Source organism: Canis lupus, chromosome X (genome assembly GCF_048164855.1).
Source record: "Canis lupus baileyi chromosome X, mCanLup2.hap1, whole genome shotgun sequence".
Taxonomy (NCBI): domain Eukaryota; kingdom Metazoa; phylum Chordata; class Mammalia; order Carnivora; family Canidae; genus Canis; species Canis lupus.
The window spans coordinates 42,971,228-42,998,503 of record NC_132876.1 but is presented as its reverse complement, the minus strand read 5'-3'; the positions used below and the strand labels follow the sequence as shown (position 1 = coordinate 42,998,503).

Sequence of the window (27,276 nt, the reverse complement as noted above, 5' to 3'; positions counted from 1 at the left end):
TTAACCCTCCATGAAACCGTCATGCAATCAGGTTTTTTGTCATCTGTCTATCACATGGGAAAGGTTGGAGGGCTCCTTCCAAGGTGGTATAAAATCCTTTTAAGGGTGGTTTCCTCATAGGGCCTTCATTAACATGAGAAAGTCCAGGGCACCTGGGTGGCTCAGTGTTTGAGCATCTGTCTTTGGCTCAGGAGTGAACCCGGGATCCTGGGATGAGTTCCACATTGGGCTCCCCATGGTGAGCCTACTTCTCCCTCTGCCTATGTCTCTGCCTCTCTATGTTTCTCATGAATAATTTTTTTAAAATCTTTAAAAAATGAGAAAATCCCCTGCAAGAAATGCTAATATCCAGGAAGAACAGGAAAGACTGTTTGAAGAAGACCAGGAAGCTCAGCTAGTAAAAACTGATCCTGGAGTAGCACCCAAGTTCTGATATTAAAGTGGCAGGCCCAGGAAGAGAAGACTTTGGTGTCGCTACTTTCTTGTAGTCCTGCTGGGGGTGGGAAGAGAGAACACGGCTTTCTTTATCTGCTTCTAAAGTAGTCATTTGTAAGTCTGTAAAACATATTGAGGAAAGGGGCTATCTTTTATTCATTTCTATAATCCAAAGGCTGAGCACTGTACTTTGCCCACAGTTGCTGCCCAAGAGGTGCCTGGTAGAGAAACATCTGATTGAATAAATGGATGAATTCAGACTCTCCTATAATGTCTGGGATCTCAGGGGAAGGCACAACCAGAACTGCCCTACCGGGTAGGGGAGGGAAAAAATCCCTTCCAATGAGGAGGGTGTTTACAAAATTCTCCCAGGGGCCCTGAGCTTTACTCTGATGAGTCCAAGGTTCCTTGATCATTTATCTGGAGGACGATCCATAGAAGAGTTCACAGGAAACCAACTTAGAGTTCATAGAACTCTTGAAGGGGTCCATAATCTCCAAAAGGTTGAGATTCACAAATAATATTCTTCCGACCCTCTTGTTAAACCCTTTAACTAATGGCCCAGTTAAGGACATGACTCACCCTCCCAACGTGGTTTGCCTGCCTCCAGTCTTCTCCCTATTATTCATCCTCTCTACAGATAAATTTGCTGAAAGCACAATTATGATCATGTCATTCCCTTACTCCAGAATGATGGTTTCCCATCACTCGCAGAATAAAGTCTCAACATAGTACCTGATGCTCCAGCCAAAGTAGAGGACTTCCTTTTACTTAAAATCCCTCTCTACTTCCTCACCTTTGCTTCAAGCCTGGGGAGACTCACCTCTTCCCAGTCATTGCCTGTCAAAACCCTACTCATTCTTCACCCTAACTCATGTAGTTCTACCTTCACAACCACCTCCCGGGATGTGCCACTCAGAGGTGATACCTTTTACCACTGAGTCTGTGTATCACTTTGTTTGGGTCTTGTGGCCAATGTCTAGGTGTACCTCCAAAATCCATTTTCCTCTTCTGCCTGGGCACAGGGCCACCTCCCAAGATGTTTCCTGGTCCTGCTTGCTAGGTATGACTTGCAACTAAGTTCTTGCCATGTGACAAAGCTCTTGCCAAAGGGATCTGATGGAAAGTGAAGTGGACAAATTCCACCTGACTTGCTGCAAAGGAGATCCCTTCCCTGGAACTCTTTGTTCCTTCCCATGAGCTAGAATTGTGGATGTGCCCATTACCTTGTGGGGAGAAGAACTGCTCCACTAGCCTAGACTGGCCAGCATGTAATGTCAGAGAAATCATCTGTCTTACTCAAGCTGCTGCATTTAAGGGCTCTGCCACAGTGGAGGCTTCTCTGTTGTACTGTGGCTTATAATTATTTGTGTAAGTGTGTCATTTTCTCTACTAAGAAGCCGACTCCTTATAGGTCTCCCTGCTTCCTATCTTGCCCCCTGCATGCTATTCTCAGCTGATATGATCCTTTTAAAAGGGAAGTCAGATCATGTCATGCTTTGCTTAAAACAACAACAACAAAACACTTTACTGGGTAAAAGCAGAAATCCATAGAATGGCCTACAAGGTCCTATAAGGTCCATGATTGGCAGCCTCCCACCGATTGCTCTTGCCTTATTGACCTCATTTTCCTTATTTACTCTTCCAGGTGTGCTCCAACCCCGCTGCCCCAACACTCACTCTGTACCAGACACACCACCCACTCTACTATCCTGCAAACAAGTTAGATACTCTTCTGCCTTGGGGTCTTTGCTTCTGCTGTTCCCCCTGCTTGTCCCAGATAGCAACATGGTTCCTTCCTTTATGTCCTTCAGGTCTTTGCCCAAATGTAACCTTCCCAGGTCAGCTTTCTCTGACTACCCCATTTAAAACTATACTCTCCCTCTCCCCTACTATCACCCTAGCACATTATCCCACTTCCTCGCCTCATTTTCCTCTACAGCACTTACCACTATTTGAAATATTATATATTATCTTTAACGACACCTTTCTTGTTTGAGAGCAAAATCTCTACAAGAACAGGGTTTTTTTGACTGTCTACTATCATATTCTCAGAGCTGGGAACAGGGCCCAGTACATTAAAAGTAGTCAACAGGGATGACTGGGTGGCTCAGTGGTTTAGCGTCTGCCTTTTGTTCAGGTCATGATCCCAGGGTCCTGGAATCGAGTCCCACTTCGGGCTCCCCACAGGGAGCCTGCTTCTCCCTCTGCCTATGTCTCTGCCTCTCTCTGTGTGTCTGTCATGAATAAGTAAATAAAATCTTCCAAAAAATAAAGTAGTCAATAAATATTTTTTGAATGAATGGATTCCTTGGGTGCAAATACTCTCTAGTTCCCTCCATGCCTAGCACACTGCTTTTTTTTTAAAGATTTATTTATTTATTTTAGAGAGACAGAGTTGGGGGGTCGCGGGGAGGGTGGAGAGGGAGAGAATCTTAAAGCAGACTCCCATGCTGAACACACAGTCTGACCCAGGGCTGGATCACAAGGTTTATGAGATCAGGACCTGAGCTGAAACTAAGAGGCAGAGGCTTAACCCACTGAGCCACCACTCAGGTGCCCCCACACTGCTTTGCATGCAATAAAGCACTCAGTAAATATTTAATGAATGAGGTATGGTGGAGGGCTACTATTTTGTCTTGCTGTTTGCTTCCTTCTCCAAGTACCCCTAGATACCTGGGCCTATGCTAAATTTCTGAACTTGTAGAAGTATGACAAACGGTCAGAAGGAGAGGTCTTCTGTGGACACTCCTGAACATGGCAATAAGAGAAAGATAGGATGCTATTCTGAGTATTTTCTACCTTTACCACTTGGACAAATCCCTTCCCATTTCTGGGTCTTAGTTTCACCATATGTAAGATGAAGCTAGGAGACGAGATGATTTCTCAAGTCCGTTCTATTTTTACAGCTTGTAGTGATGGTGCTCATAACTAAAATTGTATGGTTCTAAAATTGTATGATTTTTTTCTTCTAACCTGTGCTCGGAATATGCTTAATGAAAATGTAGGGTAAGGAATGAAGATCTTCTTTGGTCCCATTAGCAAGTATCATAGAAATAATAGAACATGGCATAAGAGGCCACATTAGCAACATGCAGAAATGAAGCTGAGGCTCACATGAGGCAGATAAAACCAAAAATAGGTTTTGTGATTCATTCAGGGTTATTTATCTGAATTCCCATACGTATACTATATTTTCTCTCCTTTCCAAGGATTAGATAAAGTAGACCTTTATTGCCAAGGTATTTTGGAAAACCCACACTCCTCCTCTTGTTTGAACACACTTGGCCCCATCATCCGAAACAAAATACAACTTTTTCTTGCCATGTCTCTGGATGATTGAGGTGGTGTGCCCTAGGTCACTTTCCCCTTGGGATTTGTCTTCCAGGCAAAGGTGACACTACACTGTTGCAAAGGGCAAAGATGCCGTTTGGAGGCACCTGTGCCACAGGTGTCTCTCTGTAATGTAAACGTACTTCAAATCAGCCCTGCTCTTATAAAGAGATAAAAATCACATTCAGAAACATGCAAACTCCTATTCAGAAATACCCCCTTCATTCTGAGAAACTGGCTGCCATCCTGATAAACGGATTTTCTTAAAAGGAACTGTAAACCAGAGCCAGACTGACTTTCTCGTGGTGAAAGAAAAAAAAAAGCGTGTCCGATTTGCCGCTTGCGGGAACGATCTGGTACCACGCGTCACCAACATCCCTCCACCCACTATGAAGCGCGGTTCGCGTTGGCGCTCACCAGCCAGCGCTCTCCGGTGGCCTAGCTACGGAGGGAGGGGCTACGGCTTAGCCTCGCCCCTTTCATGGCCTCCAGCCAATACATAAGCCATCTGGAGGCCAGGCAAGCTACATCGAGAACCCGCCCCTCGCGCCCGCTTAGCTAATCAGGGCGGCGGGGTGTGGACTTCCCCGCTGACCCCGCCTTCCCGGCGCTGGGTAACTTAGAGCCGCACGCCAGGCGGGAATGTAAGATGGCGGAGTAGCCACGCGAAGCGGTTAGCACTGAGTCTCTTGGCCGACTTCAGGTCCCGTCTCAGCAGCAGCCGTGATCGCTGAGCAGAGAGTGCCTAGGGTAGGCACCCAAGATGCCGAATATTAAGATCTTCAGCGGCAGCTCCCACCAGGACTTATCCCAGAAAATTGCTGACCGCCTGGGCCTGGAGCTAGGCAAGGTGGTGACTAAGAAATTCAGCAATCAAGAGACCTGGTAAGGGCCAAGTTGGGACCCCGACCGGCCTCACCTGCCGGGGCGGCGGGGGCAGTGCTTGGACGACCAGGGGTAGGGGGATGGGGCCGCCGCGTGAGTTCTGAGGGACCGGGACTGGGGCGGGGGAAGGGGCAGCTTTTTTGGCTAGCGTGCCCCGCGGCTTGTTTCCGTTATTTTACCTCTCGCGGGAGGGTCACGTTCATTCTCACCGTGCCGTGGGGTGGAGTCAAAATGGAGCATGAGGCGAAGCTGCTGGGTTTGAGGGCAAGAGCTGGAGGACCCAAGGCGGGGATAGCGGCTGCCTAGAGCGACGGAAAGGGAAAGACGCTTAGCTTCAGCCAAGGGGACACGTGGCTTTGTCGCTTCACTGTTGAGCCATCCAGACGGGACTGGGTTCACTGTAGCTCTTGGACCAGCTTGCTTGGGAAAACCTTACAGCGTACTGAACCCTTGAACTCTCCTGGTGTTTCTCTTTGAGACTAAGGAGCTTTTCAATTCGAAATGGTGTCGATTGGGTTTCGTAGTGAGGAAAACTGACATTATGTACTTGAGGGCGCCAAAATTATTACTGAGGACTTCCCTCGCATTGGCAGGCGATTGGATTTTCACATCTTCAGAATCACATCTTTAGAAGTGGAGCCATACTGAAGTTAAATGCAGTTGCTCAGATAAAGTGATGCATTAGCTCAGCATCCTGATTGCCAGCATCATGCCGGCTGGAGCCATCCAGAATATTTTAGGGAACCTTAGTTCTGGAATCCTTGACCTTCCCCAGTGTAGCGAAATGCAGAGACCTATTTTTCAGGAGCAAAGTCTATCCTGAATTTGTCCACTTCTCTAACCCCTCATGGGAATTTAGGAATCAGCTTTTTTTTTTTTTTTTAATCCCTGAGTGTTAAGATAATGGTGGAAAGATAACGGAGTGAAAGACCGGAATTGCAGTGCATTGCAGCTAGAATTTTTTTCATTGCCTTGCTAATTAAACTTGCTCCCTCCCCCCACTTCCAACTTCCTCCTGCACCTTGGGGGCCATATTAAAGATAAACTTCCTTACCTGATCCTGCCACCTGAATGTAGAATTTTCTGGTTCTGATAGGCCTACTTCGTGTTTCCTTGCCCTGATGATCAAATCAGAACAGTGCCCACAATCTCACAGATGGCAGTCATCTGTTAAGGGGAAAGTTTACACCAAACCTAGTGACCAGTTAAATTAGTTAACGTTACTTTCAATATATTTTCCTAGATGCCTTTGTTTCCTTCTTTTTTCCCTATTTAAACTTATTACTGAAGTGTAACTACCCTATGCTTCCTAGACCTGCTGATAAAAGCATTCATCTGTAGTGGACAGCTCCCATCTGGGTACTTGACTATTGTGCCGCTGGTTGTGATACAAATGATAGTACAACGCTGACAAGGTCTGTAACCAGGCAATAGCTTAGAAGAGGCTGGCCAAGCAGTTGTCTTTACCTGTGACCACACTGTTATGACGCCATAATAATAATAATAAGACAATCCAGGACCAGACTTTGCAAGTGGCATTGTAGGTAGGGAACAAGAATGTTGTTCATTTAGGGAGGTTTTTTGACCCTTTTAGAGAACTGTGGTTACTATTATTTTTTAAAGATTTTATTTATTTTTTTGAGAGAGAGAGCACAAGCAGGGAGGGAGGGTAAGGGAGAAGCAGACTCCACTGCTGAACAGGGAGCCTGATGAGGGGCTCGATCCCAGGACCCCAATATCATGACCTGAGCCGAAGGCAGATGGTTAATTGACTGAGCCACCCAGGACTGTAGTATTAAATCCTTTCTTTGCACCTGTAGGAAAAACACGAAGACCTTATTTTTCTTTCTGTTAACCCTTCACCCTGTGCCTCATACAACACCCTAGAACCTGAAGGTATATTGGGAGATGGGGAGGGTGAGAACAATTTAGTGTTCTGACTGATCTGAATTCATCAGCAATCCCAATCTACGACAGAGATCAGGCTGGTTTCATTTTTAAACAGCCAGATAATAGCATGCTTGGAAATGCTAGTTAAGATTAAGCCCAACGTGGAAAATTGCTGACTGGTTTGGTTTCCCTGTTTCAGGCTTAATCATTAGCTTTTTGGTTCCTTACATGTTCTGAAATGAAATCTTCATTGAACATACTGCAATATGTTACCTATGGAACTTCCCCCCTCCCCATCTTCCCCGCCTTCACCTTTGGCTCTTTTGCACTGAAGAAATGGAAACTGCTGCCCTCTGTAACTCTTGGGCCCTAAAGGACATGGACAGAGCAGCTCAGTGGGTACTCTGGGTCATCAGGTGTAGAACTGCAGAGCCCAGCCTCAAATGAGATAGTTTTGCTATCTGTACAATTTGGCAGAATCTCAGGGGTTGGCGCTCTCTTGAGCAGCGTGGCTTTTCTCTGCCAGTCAAGATCATCCATTACTGTCCAGTTATTTAGGAAACATACATACATATATATTGTAGGTGGATGTATCTCACACACACACACAGAGACAGAGATAGATAAAAGGGATTTAGAAGCTCATGCTCTGGAATCAGAGAACCTACCATTGAAATCTTTGCATTTCTTTGCCTCAGTAATCTCATCTGTAAAGTAATATCTATCCATGGAATTATTGTGAAGATGAAATGAGATAGGAGTAAAGTTTTTAGAATGATGTCCCAGCACAATAAATGCAGTGAATGTTGATAAAAGGTGGTGGTGATGGTATTGCAGAAAAATGTGGAAAATACATAAGAGGACAAGGGGGAAAAAGACACCTCAAATAATCCTACCACCCACGATCAGCTGTTCACGTTTTAATTTATTACCTTCCAGATGTTTGTGTTTATATACTTTTTCAAAAATGTAAGATGTTGGAATCCCTGGGTGGTGCAGCGGTTTGGCGCCTGCCTTTGGCCCAGGGCGCTATCCTGAAGACCCGGGATCAAATCCCACGTCGGGCTCCCGGTGCATGGAGCCTGCTTCTCCCTCTGCCTGTGTCTCTGCCTCTCTCTCTCTCTCTCTCTCTGTGACTATCATAAATAAATAAAAAATTTTTAAAAATGTAAGTTGTTGGGTCGCCTGGGTGGCTCAGTTGGTTAAGCACATGCCTTCAGCTCAGGTCATGATCTCAAGGTCCTGGGATCAAGCCCCACATGGGGCTCCCCCTCAGCAGGGAGTCTGCTTCTCCAGCATCCTCTCCCTCTGCCCTTAACTCCATTCCTGCTTCCTCTCAAATAAATAAGTAAAATCTTTTTTAAAAATGTAAGATGTTTGGGGCACCTGGGTGGCTCAATCAATTAAGTGTCCAACTCTTGGTTTTGGCTCAGGTCATGATCTCACGGTTATGTGATCAAGCCTTGTGTCAGGCTCTGTGGAGTCTGCTTCAGATACTCTCAAATAAATAAAATCTTTTTTAAAATATAAAATGTTGATAACTTTCATCACTTAGCAATATATTTTGAATAATTTCTTAATATTTAGTTTACATGGTTTTAAATAGCTGCATACAGTCTTATGGTTTTACCATAATTGTAGATAACCAAGTAAGTCCCTGCTGGTAGATATTTCCCATTTTTGACTAATGCTTTTTTTTTATATGAAAACCTTTGAACATAATAAATCTTTGTCCGTTTCTGATTTCCTTAGGACAAATCCCTAGAAGGGGAATCACTAGGTTAAGGGGACCATTACACCATTTTTTAGGCATTTGGTAACATGTTGGTAAATTGCTCTCTAGAAAAACTTGACCCAGTTTCTGCTCTCATCAGCAATAACAATACTAATAATAATTAATTAATGTATAGTGAGTGCCTAAGATGTGCTAGTTCCTATGCTAACTACTTTATCCACTAATCCCCCCAATACTGTTGAGAAGTTACTATCCTCATTTTATGGATGAAGGAACTAATATTCAGAGGTTAAATAATTTGCCCAACTCTGGGTATTACTGTTTAAATTTTTGCTGATACATTATCTCATCTGACTTTTAAGACTTCTTAATAGGGATGCCTGTGTGGCTCAGTCTATTAAGCACCTGCCTTCAGGCTCAGGTCATAATCCCAGGGTCCTGGGATGGAGTCCTGCGTCTGGCTCCCTGCTCAGTGGAAAGTATGCTTCTCCCTCCCTCTCTACCGTCCCCCCCACTTGTGCTCTCTGGCTCTCTGTCAAATAAATGAAAATCTTTAAAAAAATACGATAAAACTTTTGAATATACTAAAGTTTTTAATTTTTTGATTCTCATCAATAGTGATAAGTTCCTTTGTTTTATTTCATTACTCTGGATAGGCCAGGAGGGGAAAGACTAACTGGTTGCCTAGGATTTTCCTAAGAACCATATCCCCTGGTTAGTTAATCCCTTGCATTTTGCACATGCCAATGCCTCTATCTAAATTCTTGAAATTTTCTTAAGAATGCTACCTGCCTTCTAGATTTCACTTTATTTCTTTTTGTGTAGCCTTCCATGCTAGATGGATGCACTCAGGCCTGATGCTAAAGAAGAAAGGTAAAGAAGAAGCTACTTTTCTCACTGGATAGACAGCCATTCTGGCCTCGCTAGAAGATTGGGAGAAAGATTGGCCCAGAGCCACTTGGAAAGCACGCCATTAGCTAGAGGGAGAGAACATGGAGTATTACTCTTTAAATTGCTAAACCAGGTTTTTCCACCTGATAGATTACATTAAGAGCAAACAGGTTTTAGGCACAGCCGTTCTACCACCAATCGCTGCCTAATTTATCATCTCTTTGACTTAGAGGCAACCATAAGAAAAAATCAGATTTTTTGAGGATTCCTTGAACTTTTTATTAACCAAGCTGAGTATAGTTTGCAGGCTTTTGGGGCTTTATGAAAGTCCATACACTATAACACTACTGGAGGGAAGGATTGATCTTCATTGGTGAGATCACAGTTATGCACAGTAAAACAAGGCAGTGTCCTAGTTTACTTGCACCACTTTATTTTGACTGATTGATTGATTTGAGAGTGAGAGCAGGCACACAGGAGTGTGTGAGTAGGGAGGTGGGCAGAGGGAGAGACTTCTTAAAGCAGACCCCCCCCCCCACTGAATATAGAGCAGGAATATGGAGCTCAGTTTCACAACCCATGAGATCATGACCTGAGCTGAAACCAAGAGTTGGACACTCAACTAAGTCACCTAGCTGCCCCTGCACCACTTTATTTTGAGTATAGTTTAATAAATAAAATTTTCAAGTTATTAGATACATGCCTGATCATAACACTTTCTATGCTTGAGGGTAAGATTTACACCTGAATTTTGCTTTGGGAAGTGACTGAACTGCTGGTTGACTTATCATCAGGTGATAAAATAACACAAAAATGTTACTAGTGATTGTGCTGGGTGCTGAGCTGGTGCTCTTGTAAAAAATTATTTTTTCAACTTCCTATGATATTAGAATATTTTTAAGAGCCATTTCTACTAAAGTATCATTGTATTTAGCAAATGATCCCTGATGTTCAGTTGGCTGTGATAATTTATTTATATTTATTTTAAAAATATATTTTATGTATTTATTTGAGAGAGAGAGCAAACAGGAGCAGGGGGATAGACAGAGGGAGAGAGAAAGGGAGAAACAGACTCTCAGTGTTGAACAGGAGTCTGATGAGAGGCTCGATTCCAGACAGACCTGAGCTGAAGCAAATGCTTAACTGACTGAGCCACCCAGGCACCCCATAATTTAATTTTATAATACCTTATCTGCTTTCAAGAAAGGATTTGAAGTGTGTTTCATGCTAGTCACACATACAAAAGGTTCATTTAATAGATGCATCAGAAGCCTTTTAGAACAAAGGACTATCATAATTGCGCCAAGAATTTGGCATAAAGTGATTACTGAAGTTCAGTGTTAATTGAACTGTATCCCTTGGCATCCTGGCAGCCAAAGGGATAAAGGCATATGCAGTGGATTATGTAGTTTCTGTTTCTATTTTCATAAAATTCTTTAGATCCCTCCGGGCACAAAATTCTAGGAATTTTATGAGTGGGATCCTTAAATAATGATATCTAGTAACATAAGGAACAATGTAAGCAATTTTGTGGGTATTTTTTAAAAGATTTATTTATTTATTCCAGAGAGATAGAGAGAGAGGGAGGGAGGGGGTGTGAGAGGGGGGACGGGTGGCAGAGGGAGAGGGAATCCCAAGCAGGCTCCCTGATGAGTGTGGAACCCAACATGGGGCTTGATCCCAGGACCCTGGAGCTGAAGTCAAGAGTCAGGTTTAGCCAACTTAACCACCCAGGTGCCTCTTGTGGGTATTTTTTATATTGACTCTGGTAGTTGAGGCATTTGTAAAGAGAGATAAGCCATCATGGTCTAAGGATGTTGTTTTCTGGTCTTACTTGAAAATAAGAAAGCTTTGAAATAGAGAATAAGCCCTTCTCTTAATGCCATCTTGGATCAGTTGTTAAACTGCTGTTCCCTAGCTCCTAATCAGACAACCTGGTTCTGATTGAGTGAATGTCTGGACCACAGATATTATATTCTGTTTTCTTGACTGCAATCAGAGCCATAGGCCTCCCATCTCAGATGTAGAGGATACTGTTGACTTTATTGGAAGTCAGTGTGCCTGACTTTGGTTCTGCCCCTGGGAAATGGAGCTCTTAATCAAGGAAGTGATGAGGTATGGGGCTCACCCCATACCTCTGGGAGGGGTTAAAATTTTCCTAAGTTTTGAAGTCACTCTCAGGTATTTGAAGTACCTGGTCAACACTGGAACTGTGCACCGTAAAACATAGAAGGGGCCCTTACAGCTTGAATTTCTCAAAGGGTGGGCAACGTGAGTAGAGGAGATCTGAGAAGTCCCTTTAAACACCACCACCTCTTAACTTTGGCCTTCCACGATGAGCAACTTGCAGAACACGGTCTCCTCCAGGAGGTGTTACTTAGCCTTGTCCACTTGTGTTTTATGTATTTTATTTATCCCAGCATTTCCAAAAATATGATAGTTTTAACACAAGCGACGTGAAAATGGAGATACGTTTTTCCTCTTACTTAAAACTTTCTTGACAATAGACTGTGAATCTTATGCTTACGGCACATTTCAGTTCAGTTCCTCAGAAATGGTAGTCACATTGCAAGTGCTTGATAACCACACAAGTCCAGTGACTCCCAGATTGGGCAGTGCCATTCTAGAACCTACTTTTCAGAAAGCAAGGAAGTTACCCTCCCAGAAAACCCTCCCTAGCTTTCCCCCACCCACCCCCTGCCCGGCTTGTCCATTTGAATTTTGAAGAATGTCTTCAGAAAGCAGTTTCAGCATCGGCATAGTTAACGGCATAGTTGACGTTGCCAACAGAGTCCTGTTCCTTTTTAAGGCTGATCTTGGTGATTAATACATGTCTGTTCCGCCAAACCAGGATGCACAAAATTGCCATATTGTTCATTAGGCTGCCTTCATATCACAATTCCAGGATCCTGCCACAAATTTCTTCGTAGCTATCCTATTCTGGTGGGCCCAACAGGTTGTAGTTGTACCCAAAGCGAAATCTCTGCCAGCAGAGTATCTGTGAAAAGGGTATGAGCGGATTTAAGCAAAATCTTTTAGACAAACATGTTAGACTCACTCGCCTCCAGTGCGAAGTGAATTACTCTGAGTAACTCACTCAGAGTGAGTTAGAAGTGGATCACAGTGAATGATAGAAGCCAGTCTTTTCAGTCTTGTCAATAGCACGCCTGCAGGTTTCCATTCTGACTTGAGTGGATCTCAAGAGGCATCCTAATCCTGAGGAGGTATTAATTCCTTCACCCTTTGTGTCACAGCAGCTCTAGCTAGCTGGGGCTACAAGAGAGCAGGCCAGACCTGGCCCATGCTCTCAGGGAGCTTGCATTCTAAGAGAAGAGACACGTAGGTAAAAAGTAAGGTGATAACAAGTTATGAGAAGTGTTGGGAGGATAGTAACTGGGGAGGGTCACTTTATTATGGAACATTTCAAACAAAAGTAGAATAGTACCATTATACTATCAGTGTACCCATCACCCACCTAGTTCAGCAGTTAATCTTGTTTCATCTATTAATTCCCCCTTCCACACACACCCATGATTATTTTGAGACAAACCTAGATAAATTATATCATATCATCCATATATATTTCAGTAACCATGGTACCATTTTCTTGTCTAAAAAAAAATTAACAGCAGTCTCTCAATATAAAATATCCAGCCAGTGTTCAAATTTGCCTGTCTCATAAATGTGCTGGTTTTTTTTTTTTTTCAGTTTGCTTGAATTGGCATGCAAATGAGGCCCATACAGTGCAGTTGATTGGATTTTTTAAGGATTTTTTTATTTATTCATTTGAGAGCGAGAGTGTGTGTGTGTGAGCTAGAGCAGGAGCAGAAGGGGGAGAGGGATGGGAGCAAGAGAAGCAGACTCCCCACTGAGCAGGAAGCCCAACATAGGACTTGATTCCAGGACCCTAGGATCACGGCCTGAGCTGAAGGCAGACACTCCACCACTGAGCCACCCAAGTGCGCTGATTTTTTTTTTAAAGTCACTTTTAATCTTTTGGTCCTCAGGGAAGTCATTTGTTTAATTAAGATAGTCTGAGGAGACATTTTGACTAAAGACCTGAGAAATAAATGAGCTCATCAGAGGAAGAGCATTCCAGGTAGTGGGAAGTGCAAGGCAATGACATGAGGGGGGACAGATTCAGGGAAAGAAGAGGAAGACTGTGTGACCGATGCATAGTAAGCTAGGGAGAAAATATTTGGAGATGAGCTATTTCTCAAGTCAAAAGCAACCCAGAGTTTTCCACATTCCCTCACCGTATCACATAGTTTCTGAGAACATAATATAAATGAACTAGGCTCTTTGACTTAATACAGAAATGCTGTTGTTTCTAGTCAGCGCTTTCATGACCTCTACTTTCATGGAGGGCTGCAGTAACAGTTTACCCAAGTATACACAAAGTCTAGTAACGCCCTGTTCATTTAAAATCAAATCTCAAGACAATTGTAGATTCACCTGGAATTTTACGAAACGATACTGAGAAATCCTGTGTATGCATTTCCCAGTTTTTCCCGAAGCTCCCAGCCAGAGTTCTTCCAAACTATAGTTTTCTTGTAAAACTGGAGTGTAATGCAAGAGGCAGGATATGGAACTTGATGCAGTCAAGATACAAAACCATCTTGTCACCACAAGGCTCCTTCCTGTTGTAACCACACCTGCACCATTTCTCCCTCTGTGTAGTTTTCTCATGCTGCCTTTGTCTGGTTCAGGTGTCTCGTGAATACTGGCCTTGTAAAAACGTAAAATGCCTTGGAAAAGTATTCCCCCCTCTGTATTTTTACCATTTGCTCTTCATTTTTTTTGCTTTACTATATAAACGAACCCCGTTATTTTAAAAATTAACTGTTATTTGGATTGGAAAGGAATAAATGTTAATTAACAACTGTATCAGCTGTTTCTGGTAATGGAATTACCTCTTGTTCAACTTTTTCTCTTGATCAGTGGGAGTTACCAATTATTCTGACCTACTCCTGATGAATGCGCACTATGTACTGTACACACACACACCCACAAATACCCCCACCTCACCTATGGGATTAATTGGGGAAATGGTGTTGCTTTGAGGTATCACAGAGGTTATGATTTTTAATCATAAGTTATTCTTGGTAAGGATCCAAGCATGGATATTAAAATTTTCATTTTATGGTAAAGTATAGCCCTACTCCATAATTAAATTCCTGTGGAATATTTTTTTAAACAAGACTTACTAATTCAATAGAATATAGTTAGCATAAAATGGAGGACCACATCTGTTTTATTCTCCATGTGTCTCTGGCACTTAGAAGTGACTGACATATGAACATTGACTATTTATTGAGTGAAGTGCCGATATGGTAGATGTGATACTGGCTTCCGTAGAAGGCATCATTATAGAACAGTAGTGATTCATTCCTTACGTGATCCTTCTGCTTTTGTTATATGTGGATTTTGACAGTCCCAGATTCTGTATCAAATTTGCATTTACATGTTCTATTCCTATATGAAATGAGATACAGGCAGCTCACTGAAATTATGTCCAATTACTTGTAAGTACTTTAGCCAATCTTCTTCATGCCATATCACATGTAAAAGTAGATAATATTGACATGCCTGGGTGGCTCAGTGGTTGAGCTTCTACCTTTGGCTCAGGGCATGATCCCCGGGGTCCTGGGATCGAGTCCTGCATCAGGCTCACTGCAGAAAGCCTGGTTCTCCGTCTGCCTATGCCTCTGCCTCTCTCTGTGTTGCTCATGAATAAATGAATAAAATCTTTAAAAAAGAAAAAGTAGGTAATATTTGAACTAAGGCAGTAAAACTGCTTCTGGTACTGGGGCTTCTCCAGGGGATCACCCAAAGTCTGAAGGGATCAGTGTCCACATGACCCCCACTGTGCTATAATCCATGAGCAGCATAGTAGTAGGGAAGCTATACTTTCTAGACCTCACTGTCTGTAGAAGTGTAGTATAGTGCCTTAAAATCTCTTATTTGTTTTTTTGCTTTCCTTCCTTTCTTGTTGTAGCGTGGAGATTGGAGAAAGCGTACGTGGAGAGGATGTCTACATTGTTCAGAGTGGTTGTGGCGAAATCAATGACAATCTAATGGAGCTTTTGATCATGATTAATGCCTGCAAGATTGCTTCAGCCAGCCGGGTTACCGCAGTCATCCCATGCTTCCCTTATGCCCGGCAGGATAAGAAGGATAAGGTGAGCGCAGAATCTCCTTTTTAAAAAAACTTAAAAAATCAGGAGAAGCACTTGCCCAAAGTCACACACACACACACACACACACACACACACAAACACACACACAAATCCTTAATCCTCAGACGCATATTTAGAGGGTATTATTTTTTTTATTGCATTCTCATAGGTATTACCCAGTGTTCAAAAACAATCGCTATGTGGTTGGTTTATATAAACCAACACATTGGTAGTTTGTATTTGTTCCAGTCATATGTATGTGACTTTCATTTAGCTCACTATGACTTTTTAATTGTGACAGTAGGACTAAACACCAGCTACTGTGGAAAAGATTTTTTAAGCTATGGTAGATCTCCTGGGACCCTCTTGGGGTTTCAGCTATGACCTCTTCTGTAAAACTTAAAGTTGGTTACATGAATGCTTGGTCTCATTATACACATACACATCTCACCTCATTCATCTGGTATATTAGAGGTTAAGGTATATACATAAAACTTTGCCAGGACTATTATAATAATCAGTGCCCAAAGTTTCCTTACAATGTCTGGGAGAAGGCCAGATATTTTTATTCTGAGAGATTGTAGTGCTCCTACAGAGTATAAAGAGCATGGGCTTTGCTATTTTATATTGCAGCCAGCATATTTACCTGTTATTTAAGGAAGCTGAAGTTGCTGGAAGGTTGACCTCCAGATGAGTGGATGAGTGGTACTAATTTACAAAATAAACTATAATTTCTATTCTGTGCTAGAGCTTTAAATTTTGACCTGTTACATGTCATACAGGTTTGAGTATGTATGTGTTAAAAGAGATTTTTAAAATTCTTGTGAAAAAGATTTTTTTTAAGTCTACCTAGTTTAAATAATTGATCATTGGAACACTTGATAGGCTGAAAATGTTTACATTAAGTTAAGAAAACAAAAGGTGGGAAGGTAGTTTTCTTTTTTGAAAAACATCCTGATTTGAAAAAGTGATATTGCACTTAATATTTGTGCTAGATTGTGATTTACTCGTAAAGCCAATGGCCATGGCACCTTGTATGAATTTCCTTGTAGTGCAGTACCTTAAACATAGTAAGTGCACAATAAAGAAATGCTTCTTGACCAAATGGATTGTGTCTCAAAATGGCTTTTTGGTTTTGTTGTTCTTTTCTCCCTCCCCCCCATTTAGAGCCGGGCTCCAATCTCAGCCAAGCTTGTGGCAAATATGCTCTCTGTGGCAGGCGCGGATCATATTATCACCATGGACCTGCATGCTTCTCAGATTCAGGTATCTGGAAGCTAAATATTTGACATTAGAAAGGGACGGGGGAGGAATAATAATGATAATGCTAGAGACTGCAGAGAAGCAAACACATGCCCAAATACAGCTCAAAGTAACTAGACATTGACATCACTGTAAGCATCCTTACCTGAAGCATTGTTCCTGGTCCTAGTTGCTTTGGGGTAGTTGGATAAGGGAGGTAGTCTGGAATTCTGAGAAGAGCAGAGGCTTTGGTTTCAAACTGAGGTTGAATCCTGGCTCTGACACTTGGCAGCTTTATAACCTTGGGCAAGTTATTTAACTTCTTTGAATACATGCCGCATTGTTAACTGTGAGTATGAAATTGATGGTAGAATGCATGGCCCAGGATGGGTGTTTAGTAAATAGGAACTGTTAATGGTCATCATCAAATTGAGAACCACAGCTATCAGCATACTTTCTAGCATAAACATAGAATAAAGGGAGCAGAATACTACCTTATATTTTGTACTGCTTAAAGGGACTTTCAGATCACCGTTGGAGGCTTGCAGCAATCCAGTGAGGTACATGGGGTAGGTGATTCTACCCATTCTGTAGAAGAGAAACAGATCTGTTGAGAAGCACCACTAATCTTATAGCACCTAGTATTGGAACACAGATCTCCTGATTTCTCTTTACTCTGTGTGGCCATTTATAATAGATATATTCCACTAAGCTTGTGTATCAAAGCATCTCTAACTGGGTTAGCTAACAAGCCAGCCCAACATTTGGTGGCGTAAGGCAGTAAGTATGACCTCACAAGTCTGCATGTTGGGCCGTTCTGGTATGGGCTGAATGGGCCGATCTTTCCAAGGGCTCACTTTCACGTTCCTATGAACAGCCGTGGGTTAGCTGAGGGCAGGCTGCTTCCCTGTCGGCTGGCCTCTTGTGCAGCCCAGGCCTGAGGAGCCCATTCTAGTCTGCTACACTGGGCATGACTTCTAATCTGTTGGAATGCTAACAGGAAGGTATTCTTTGGGCAAGTTAGTAACCTCTTTGTATCAGCAGTCATTTGTAAATGGAAGTGCAGAAAACAAAGCAAAAGTGACTCAGCTTCTTTCTTCAGGGCTTTTTTGATATCCCAGTGGACAATTTGTATGCAGAGCCAGCTGTCCTGAAGTGGATAAGGGAGAACATCTCTGAGTGGAGGAACTGTACTATTGTCTCACCCGATGCTGGTGGAGCTAAGAGGTATGGCCAGAATGCTTATTATTCTCAAAGTACTACGGAAATCTTTCAGACAGTTACATCAGAAAGTAATATTTTTCTAGCTAGTGACAGTTATTTTAAGTATGGTTGACCCTTGAACAACATGAGGGTTAGGGGTATCAACCCCCGCCACCTATGTGGTCAAAAATCCACATTAACTTTTGACCACCCCAAAACTTAACTACTGGGGGCCAACTCTTAACTGGAAGTATTCCCAGTAACATAAGCAGTCAGTTACCTATCCTGTATTTTATGTGTTTTACATACCATATTACAAGAAAGCAGGCTGGGGAAAAGAAAATGTCACTGAGAAGATACATTTACAGTACTGTACTTCAAGAAAAATCTGCTCATAAAGTGGACCTGCACAGTCCAAACCCATGTTTTTCAAGGGTCTGCTGTACTTCAGAATGGGTGTGGCTGGGACATGAGCCAGATGTAGTTTTATTAACCCTCTTACTGGCCTGCATCACTGCCTGAAAGACAGGACAGCACTAAGTGGGGTGGAGGGCTTAAATAGTTACAGTATCATAGAGCTTGACTGAAACCTGTGAGTAGCCTGGCACCACAGAGCTAGCTAGCCACACTGTACAACTCTCAGGAATGGTGGGAAATTTGGATTTCTAATGAATGGCACCCACTTTCCAACCATGTGCTGCTATTAGTGGATGAGTAGGCTTTTAGACTCGTGATGCTCGTTGGTTAGACCATCTTCATTCTGGCATTAAGATATTAAGCAGGGAAGGAAAATAAAGTGGAGGGACTTTATTTTAAACCAAGACCGTAACATTTTATAAACAAGCTAATGGCCAAGGATGGCCAATGTCAGTGCTCTGCAGCTCACGTGGCGCACACTAAGAGCTCTCAATTTCCTTAGAGTATCCCTTGTTAGTAATGCATTCAAAAGGATGACATACGTTCTTGTTGCAGAAATAGAATGAAGAAGCTACAAAATACAGATGACTAGGAAAAGCTCATTCAGATCTTTCTAAAGGCCATTCAAATTTTCAGTGACTGTTTCTCAGCAGCCTCATTATTTCAGTAACTTCAACAGAACTGTTAAGCTGAGAATTTGGAGTTCATTATCCAGCTAGACAGGGCTTTTGTGAGTCTCACATAATCGCTAGTCATCATCCGTGAAGCAACAGAGCCCAAAAACCATCCCCCTAATGGTAGTGGTCAGACTCAACTTGTTGGGCATTACTTTCCCACCTTGCCACAAGACTTAGGGGAATAGTCGTGTTTGAAATAATCCAGCAGGATTTCCTCCCCAAAGTTGGGTACAGGAAAACTGCCTTCAGTAGACAACATATTGCTGCCATACTATTTTGTCTTTGTGTGAATAATTTTCTTGTCGTGGTGGAGTATTTTCAGAGTGAGTGGCTATCACTTGCTATCACTTGCATCTTGGCAGGGTTTTTGGCATAGGTGGAGATCCTGTGTGATGGTGACATGCACAGAGTTCTCCTCACAGGAGCATAGGGAGTAACTTGGCCCAGACCTGCTTTGTCTGTATTAAGGTTGTTGGCCATTGAGTCTGGATGATCTGGGATGCTTGAGCTCATTTGATTATGCATTTGTCTTGGATAACTAAATGTTCCAAGCAGATTGGTTATTCTTGATGCCCACTGCCCTCACAGTAGTAATGGAGAGCACAGGGTGTGGTTCATTTAGGTCAGGGTACATATGCTGTCCAGGTTGTGGTTCAGATCTTATGTTTTCTATGACATGGTCATGGGTTCTCCTCTACCCAGCACAGACTCCATTATGTGACCATAGTCGCAGCAGAAACCAGACATAATGCTCTGGTTGGGTCAGTGCTGCATTAAAAAGCAAGACCCAGGGGTGCCTGGGTGGCTCAGTCGGTTAAGCACCTGCCTCCAGCTCAAGTCATGATCTCAGGGTCCTTGAATGGAGGAGGATTGAGCCCCTCAATGTGCTCCCTGCTCAGCAGGGATGTCTGCTTCTCCTCCCTTTGCCCCTGCCCCTACTCATGTGTGTGTACCCTCTCTCAAATAAATAATCCTTAAAAAAGAAAAAACCCAGAACATAGGCTTCACTCATGGTGAGGATGGCACAGTGAAGCATGGGCCTACATGTCACTGGGGCAGCACGCTGTCATTCACACCTAGTCAATTTCTGTTTGAGTGAATTATATGGTACTTTGTCATCAGAGCTCCATCGTCTGTCTCACCTTCTAGTTTGGTTCATATTGTTTTGTAATAGAAAAATAAGACTGATGCTTTGATTTGGAGATGACTTAGGGCTGTATAGCATGATGTCCAGTTTTCTCAGCTAATTAGTATAACTTTCTTTGTAGCACTCCTAAAAGAAACTTCCAGGCTTGGTGTCCAGGTACAGTTGACAATAACAGTTGGTGGATCACTGAGGGGAGTATGGTGAGAGCATAGGCACTGGACCAGGCTGGCTCCTCTCACAACATCTGCATGCCAAATTGGGACAATCTGTACACTCCCAGCCTTCGTTAATAAAGCTTTTTCTCTTTCCCCTTCTGCTGCCAATCTATTAAATGAACGTGCCTGAGCATCATCCTGCTTCTGGGACTGGTGAGGCATCTGGCTCTCCCCTCACTGTAAACCAGAATTAATTATAATCCACGTCTGACTAATATGCTTATAAACTGCTCTCAGGATATGGAGGCATTCATCTATAAAACCCACTTGGTGCCGTTGGCCTTTGAGAAGTCAATCAATTAGAGCTGTTTTCTTCCAGCCCTGGGAACAGTTTGGTTTCAAGGAGTATACTCCCCTGGAAAAGGAGCCCATTGTTTAGTCCCAGGCTTTCGTCTTTAGGAGCCCCACAGCCATGGGCACAGATGTAACTGCGACCACCCTGTTTTGCAGAGTGACCTCCATCGCAGACCGGTTGAACGTGGACTTTGCTCTGATTCACAAAGAACGGAAGAAGGCCAACGAAGTAGACCGCATGGTGCTGGTGGGAGACGTGAAGGATCGAGTGGCCATCCTGGTGGATGACATGGCTGATACCTGTGGCACAATCTGCCATGCGGCCGACAAGTGAGTGTGGGAAGGTGGGGTGGGTGGTTAGAAGGGAAAAACTAGCCACTTTCTCCATTCCCTAAGCCTGCTGATTGCTCCTCAGAAGTGAACCGAGGGGGATGGTAACTACCTTTGGGAGTTAGTACCGTAGGCTTGAATTGCAGTATGCATAAATTGATGAATATTTTACTTTGACCCCCCAGATTTCCTTAGTTTTATTGTGCTAAACTGTATAAAGATTTTATTTATTTATTTGTGAGAGACACAGAGAGAGAGAGGCAGAGACATAGGCAGAGGGAGAATCAGGCTCCTTTCAAGGAGCCTGATGTAGGACTTGATCCCAGGACCCCGGGATCACAACCTGATCCAAAGGCAGACGCTCAACCACTGAGCCACCCAAGTACCCTGATAGTTTTTAAAAACAAATTAAAGTAGGCACCTGGGTGGCTCAGTCATTTAAGTGTCTGGCTTGGCTCAGATCATGATCCCAGGGTCCTGGGATCGAGTCCTACATTGAGCTCCCTGCTCAGCAGAGAGTCTGCTTCTCCCTTTACCCCTCTCCCTGCTCGTGTTCTCTCTCAAACACCCTCAAATAAATAAATAAAATCTTAAAAAAAACAAAGTAGAAATTTATGGGCCTGAAAAGATAGGAGTTGGCCCTTAATGCAGATTTGAATTGTGTGAGTCCACTTACATGCATTTTTTTTTTATTAATCTAGTGAGGAACTGTAAGTATATTTTCTCTTCCTTATGGTTTTCTTAATAGCAGTATCTTTTTTCTAGCTTACTGTATTATAAAATACAGCATATACTATAACACACAAAGTATATGTCCATGGACCATTTATGTTATCAGTAAGGCTTCTGGCCAACAGGAGGCTATCAGTAGTTAAGTTTTGGGGGAGTCAAAAGTTATGCTCAGATTTTTCAGCTGTGTGGGGGGGGTGGTAAGTGCCTCTAACCCCCTGTGTTGTTGCAGGGTCCACCGTATTCTTCTATTTATATTTCACCTAAGCCAGAAACCCTGGCCTTACCTCTTGACTGTCCATTTTAGCTGCTACCACCTTTGTTCATATTATTTCTCATCCCTTGCCTGCACAGTTCTAAACTTCCTTCACTCTGTTCTCTCTGCTGCTAGTCACCAATCTCTTACCTCCCTAGTCCATCTCTCTCTCATTGCCTCCCCACTTGCTCATCTGTCCAAAACTAAGGCTAGAGCCCATCACTCCTCTCCTTGAAAACCTTAACTGGCTCCCTATTGCTTATAATCCACACCACTGTGGAGAGCCTTGTTTCTTATCATTTTTCCTTAACCTCAGGGTGTCTGTGCCATGCACGGGGCCTGGCAGATAATAGAGGCTAAGAAAATATTTATGTGCTGAGCGATTCCTGACTGGGATCCTGGAGTATACATTTATAAAATTCATCTCATCCTTGTATGATTAAGGTAATGCGAATTGCTATAATAGATCAACTCCCTGAATGTCAGTTGATTAACATGATAGTTTCTTATTCATGACTTAGGTATCCCTCTTTTGGTTTTGTGGTGGTGGTGCATCTTTAACATAAAGCTTCCAGTATTACCTTGGAAGACATTTCTAGTTTGGCCAGCCAGAAAGGAAAAAAAGCCATGGGGAATCACCCATGGAAGATTCTTCTAAGCCCAGCCAGTGGTATACATTACATCTGCCCACATTCTGAGAGCTAGAATTAAGTCACATGGCCACTCCTAACTTTGCAAGAGAGGCTGGGAAATGTAGTCCAGCTGTGTGCCTGGGGAGGCGGGGTGGAAGGTGATGGATTTTGTTGAGCATAGTAGTCTTTGCCAGTCTTTTACAATGCTAATCGAACTTAGGTAAGTTCTCAGTCCCATTTCTCTTTGCTGTGAACTAAATTGTGTCCTCCCCTAAAGTTCATACATTGAAGTCCTAACCCTCCAGTATGATATTTGGAGATGGAGCCTTTGTGGGGAGGTAACTAGGGTTAGATGAGATCATGAGGTGGGGACCCTCATCGTGGGAATACTGCCCTTGTAAGAAGAGATACCTAAGAGCCGGGTCCCCCCACATATGTACATACAGAAGTCATGTGAGCACACAGTGCGATGGCAGCTGCCAACAAGCCAAGAGAAGAGGCCTCAAGATGATAGCTACCTTGTCACCACCTTGATCTCTGGGTTCCCAGCCTCCAGAAGTGAAAGATAAAGCTCTTGTTTTTAAGGCACTCAGGCTGACTAATGTACTCCTCCCCGCTAACTCAGGTCCTCTAGTGATAAGTGAGAATAATGCAGAGCAACTCTGCTTTTTTCTCTAGACTTCTCTCAGCTGGAGCCACCAGAGTTTATGCTATCTTGACTCATGGAATCTTTTCTGGCCCGGCCATCTCTCGCATTAACAACGCATGCTTTGAAGCAGTCGTAGTCACCAATACCATACCTCAGGAGGATAAGATGAAGCATTGCTCCAAAATACAGGTAAGGATGAGATTCTTGCAAAATAGGACTCTGCTACGTATTTAAGGAGGTGGTTGTCTATGTCGAATTAGGTGTCTGGATGCTGAAGATTTCCTCCTTTGCTCTTAAGGGTCCATCATCAGGAACTGTGACCCAAGAATTAAAAAAATACATATCACGTGTAAAAATTCAGATTGCTAGGCGAATCTCTGGAGGACAGAGCATTAGGACTCGACATTTCAGCAGACTCTCTCAGTGATTGTGCCACACACTCAAATTTGCAAGTCCATGCTTTACAGTGTGTGTCACTCTTAACTGTTGGCCCCTGTAGACACAGGGAAACCTTTAAAGTGGTGGTACACGCCTTAGAATGTCACATGCTCTAGAAACAGCTGAAGTTAATTACCTAGGGTTCCTGTTAAAATCCATATTCCTCTGCTCCATCTGGGACTGACAAAACCAAGAGGTCCTGGGACCACTCCTTTAATTCCCCCAAGTAATTAGACACTAAAGTTCAAGGTGTTATTGCACTAAAAGGACAAGGCATCACTTAATTAAAAATGTGTTCGGTAATCCCTTAGCTTTCTGAGATTAATATGTGGAATCGGAACATTTTTTAAGGATTTTTTATCCCCATCTTAAGTATTCTTTTTATTTCACTGCTGAGAATGCATATGTGTCAGCTCACCGCTATCTTGGTGAGTCTGAGTCAAAAGTTTCCCTCCCTTAGCACTTGGATCATTTTTTAAGTGGTCATGTTAAAAATAATCTGCAGACTATAGCTGGGTGCACGACTCACGAGGGGGTGCAGCCCCAGGGCAGCAGTTTTAAGGGGAAGGCCCCTCGTTGAGCTGCTCATCAGTGTCTGCAATGGGTCCATCATCTGTCTGTGTGCTGCTAACCTAATGCCCTTCTTGGCTCTTATAGGTGATCGATATCTCCATGATCCTGGCAGAAGCCATCAGGAGAACTCACAATGGGGAATCAGTTTCCTACCTGTTCAGCCACGTCCCTTTATAATAGAGTAACTGCTGAGGCTTTTTACAAATAAAGTGAACCCCACCCCTTTGTTTTCCCCCTTGGTATTTGAGGACAGATTCAGCAGAAGGCCCGGCTTGCTCTGGTGAAGCTTTCTACACCCCTCATCAGGGTATATTAGTATTTCTCCTAAATTTAGAGAAAGATTGAGATTAACTGCTGAGATTTCCCCGCCTGCACCTACCTTGTCTCATTCTGGCTTGATGCTGTGAGGCTTGAGGCTTTAACTACCACTGAGCCCACAGCAAGATTTCAGGCTTTGGAAGGTGTTGTATAGGGGTGTTTGAATGTTCCCCTGGGGAGGGGAGAGCACAGACTACTTTGCATGTGAATACTTCAGGGTTTCCTTGGTTCAGAACTACTGACAACAAAGCCCCACCCCCTTTCTCCCTTTCCCCCCAACCTGTGACAAGTTCTCAAAAGCCTGCAAAGTGACCGCAAGAACCCTAGGCAGCCCCAGCTCAGGCTGCTCAGTCCTGTAAATATGGAGCCAGTGGGCAACTTACAGTGTGAGCAGATCTCTGGAGTGGGGGTGGGGGGTGCCTGGGGGTAGGCAGCACACAGGGCAGTGAATGCTTCTTGAGAGGAAAAAGCCTGATCCTTCATCCCCTCCAGCTTGGGGACTGTGTTGCCTGGATTTTCCTTTGTACCTGTTCTTTCCATTTGGCTTGACCTTCAGCCGTCTTGCCCTTCCCCTGGTCAGATGTCCTCTGGGGCACAAATGTTCCTCATACCACAGTCTTCTGGAAAGCAAACTCAGCTTCCTGCTCCATAATCTCTCACATTGACACGAGATTATTTTTTGCCATAGCATAATCTTCCTTAGCCCACTACCGCTGTGGTCATAGGTTTTAGGTGGGGTTGTAGTGCCTTTTGATTAATTTAAATATTTCATCTTTCTGCCATCTATTTGGCCTCTCCAATGACCCGAGATTTCTGTTAAAAAGACTGATGTTACTGTCTCTTGTAGAGGAAACTAATAAAGTGTCTGTGTGTGATTGTGAAGTCTGCATCATATCTGTACTGGTCTTCCTGCTTAAAGGTTTGGTCTGGGTGTCCTGCTGCCCAGTGATAGCTCTTCTGTGTTTCCAAACTGTTGGCTGCATTGAGAGAAGACCTTGGCAGCAGTTCTATTCAACTGTAAGATCTTAAGATGTTGGGTTTACCGAGAACTAGGTATGGCGTGATTCTGCACATTGTACCTGAGTTACAGTGCATATAAGGCCTTCTGGATCTCTGGTCCTCATCCTTGGGGCTAGAAATTCAGTGCTTTCTTAGAGGAAGAGCATAGTTTCTATAATTAATCCATTTGGAACCAATTTCGCCAAATGCAAAATTTCCCTCTATCAGTAGATGAGTAAATGCCACGTGTGGCATTTAATTTCAGGCCTTCTAGTTAAAAACCGGGGAAGATAAATGTGTACAGTTGAGGAATGAATTATAATGCATTCCAAAATGTTAGGTGAGTTTTCTGTTACCTCATCAAATAAGGGCATTCTTTTGCTTCTGGAGAAAGCCACATGTTTCTGGAGCTTGGTGCAGAGTGCTCCTTTATCTTCAAAGCCTAGTTCTGCTTTTATCTGCTTCCGGTTGTGCTTTATGTTGAATATTGGGATATCAACTTTACAATCAGTGTTTTGAAAAAGTGATTCCAAAAGGACTGAGGTGAGCTCTGAAGTCTGTGCTCCCGACATGCCAGCCCTCTTTCACCTCATCAAGCCTTTGCTCTGGGAGCCCCTGATACAGAGCATCAGTTCCCTAACCTACCGATCCTGCAATTTCTCAAAATATTAGATCAATTGGCCAGGGCTTGCTGTGTCCCAATATTTTGACTCTACCATGGGCCTCCTTGGGTAATTCAGTTCCTAGGTTGAGGTTTTAAGGTCATTCAGAAAAGACCCTCAGTCCCCAACTTTGGCCCCTCTGCCTGGGGGGCTGGGGAGGGGGGTCTGTATTCAGTTCCCTGTGACACTCCAGCAAAGTGCCATAAGCACCCCAAGGCCATTTCTGGTTTTTTCCTCTAGTGGGAGAGCTCCATGCGTCCTGGATGGCACCAAGGTCTAACAGGCCTGCTTCTGAGCAAAAGGCACCCCCAGCTCCCTCACCTTCCACCCTCAGAGCCAGGGGAGGGGAGATTCCTTGGAAGAATGCTAACCCCACAGAGTCCCCAAGCTAGTACCCTTATAAAAAGATTCATCTCAGGGGATCCCTGGGTGGCGCAGCGGTTTGGCGCCTGTCTTTGGCCCAGGGCGCGATCCTGGAGACCCTGGATCGAATCCCACGTCGGGCTCCCGGTGCATGGAGCCTGCTCCTCCCTCTGCCTGTGTCTCTGCCTCTCTCTCTCTCTGTGTGTGACTATCATAAATAAATAAAAAAATTAAAAAAAAAGATTCATCTCAAACGGGGCTGCTAGTCTCCCTGCCATATTTGGAATAGAAGCGTTTTCTGCTAGAGAGCTTATTCAATTTGCTGTTCGTAGCATGTAGCCCTTGACCTGAGGGCTATTCAGATCATAGAAATAGCCCAAAGTTTTGTTTTGTTTTTTTTAGAAAAAAGGGGGCGAACCTGTCCCTCCTAGTAATTGTGCCCCCTGCCATATCTTACTAGCGCTTGTTTGCAGGGGGAGGGGAAGAGGCTTCTGGAAAGGAATCTGGTTATTGGTGGCACCTCCCTCACAAAAAACACTGGAAGTGAGGATGAAGGAAGAAGGTTCTGCGCTGCTGCTGCCCACCCCCCTGACTAAAGACCACAGAGGGAATAAATGCCCTGTTTGTGAAAATAGCCATTACCATCAGGAGGGGGAGCCAGCCTCCTACCTTTCTGTCTGTAGCTCTGGTCTCCAGCCAGATGCCTCTTCAGTTGATTGGAGCCCTGAGCCCAAGCTTCCCTGTTCCTCTGGCTTCCCCTTGCCCTGCTCCTGCCAGGCACTTT

General features: G+C 43.6%; 1 protein-coding gene across 1 annotated transcript; it reads left to right on the top strand.

The window, feature by feature from the left end:
• Window positions 1-4,377: 4,377 nt before the first annotated feature.
• On the top strand, window positions 4,378-25,350 carry PRPS1 (phosphoribosyl pyrophosphate synthetase 1). The gene is made up of 7 exons (XM_072817742.1): window positions 4,378-4,653; window positions 15,168-15,351; window positions 16,516-16,614; window positions 17,693-17,817; window positions 20,700-20,873; window positions 23,169-23,328; window positions 24,235-25,350. The coding sequence occupies exons 1-7, from the start codon at window positions 4,532-4,534 to the stop codon at window positions 24,325-24,327; spliced, it is 957 nt and encodes a 318-aa protein (XP_072673843.1). The 5' UTR covers window positions 4,378-4,531; the 3' UTR covers window positions 24,328-25,350.
• The last annotated feature ends 1,926 nt before the right edge of the window (window positions 25,351-27,276 follow it).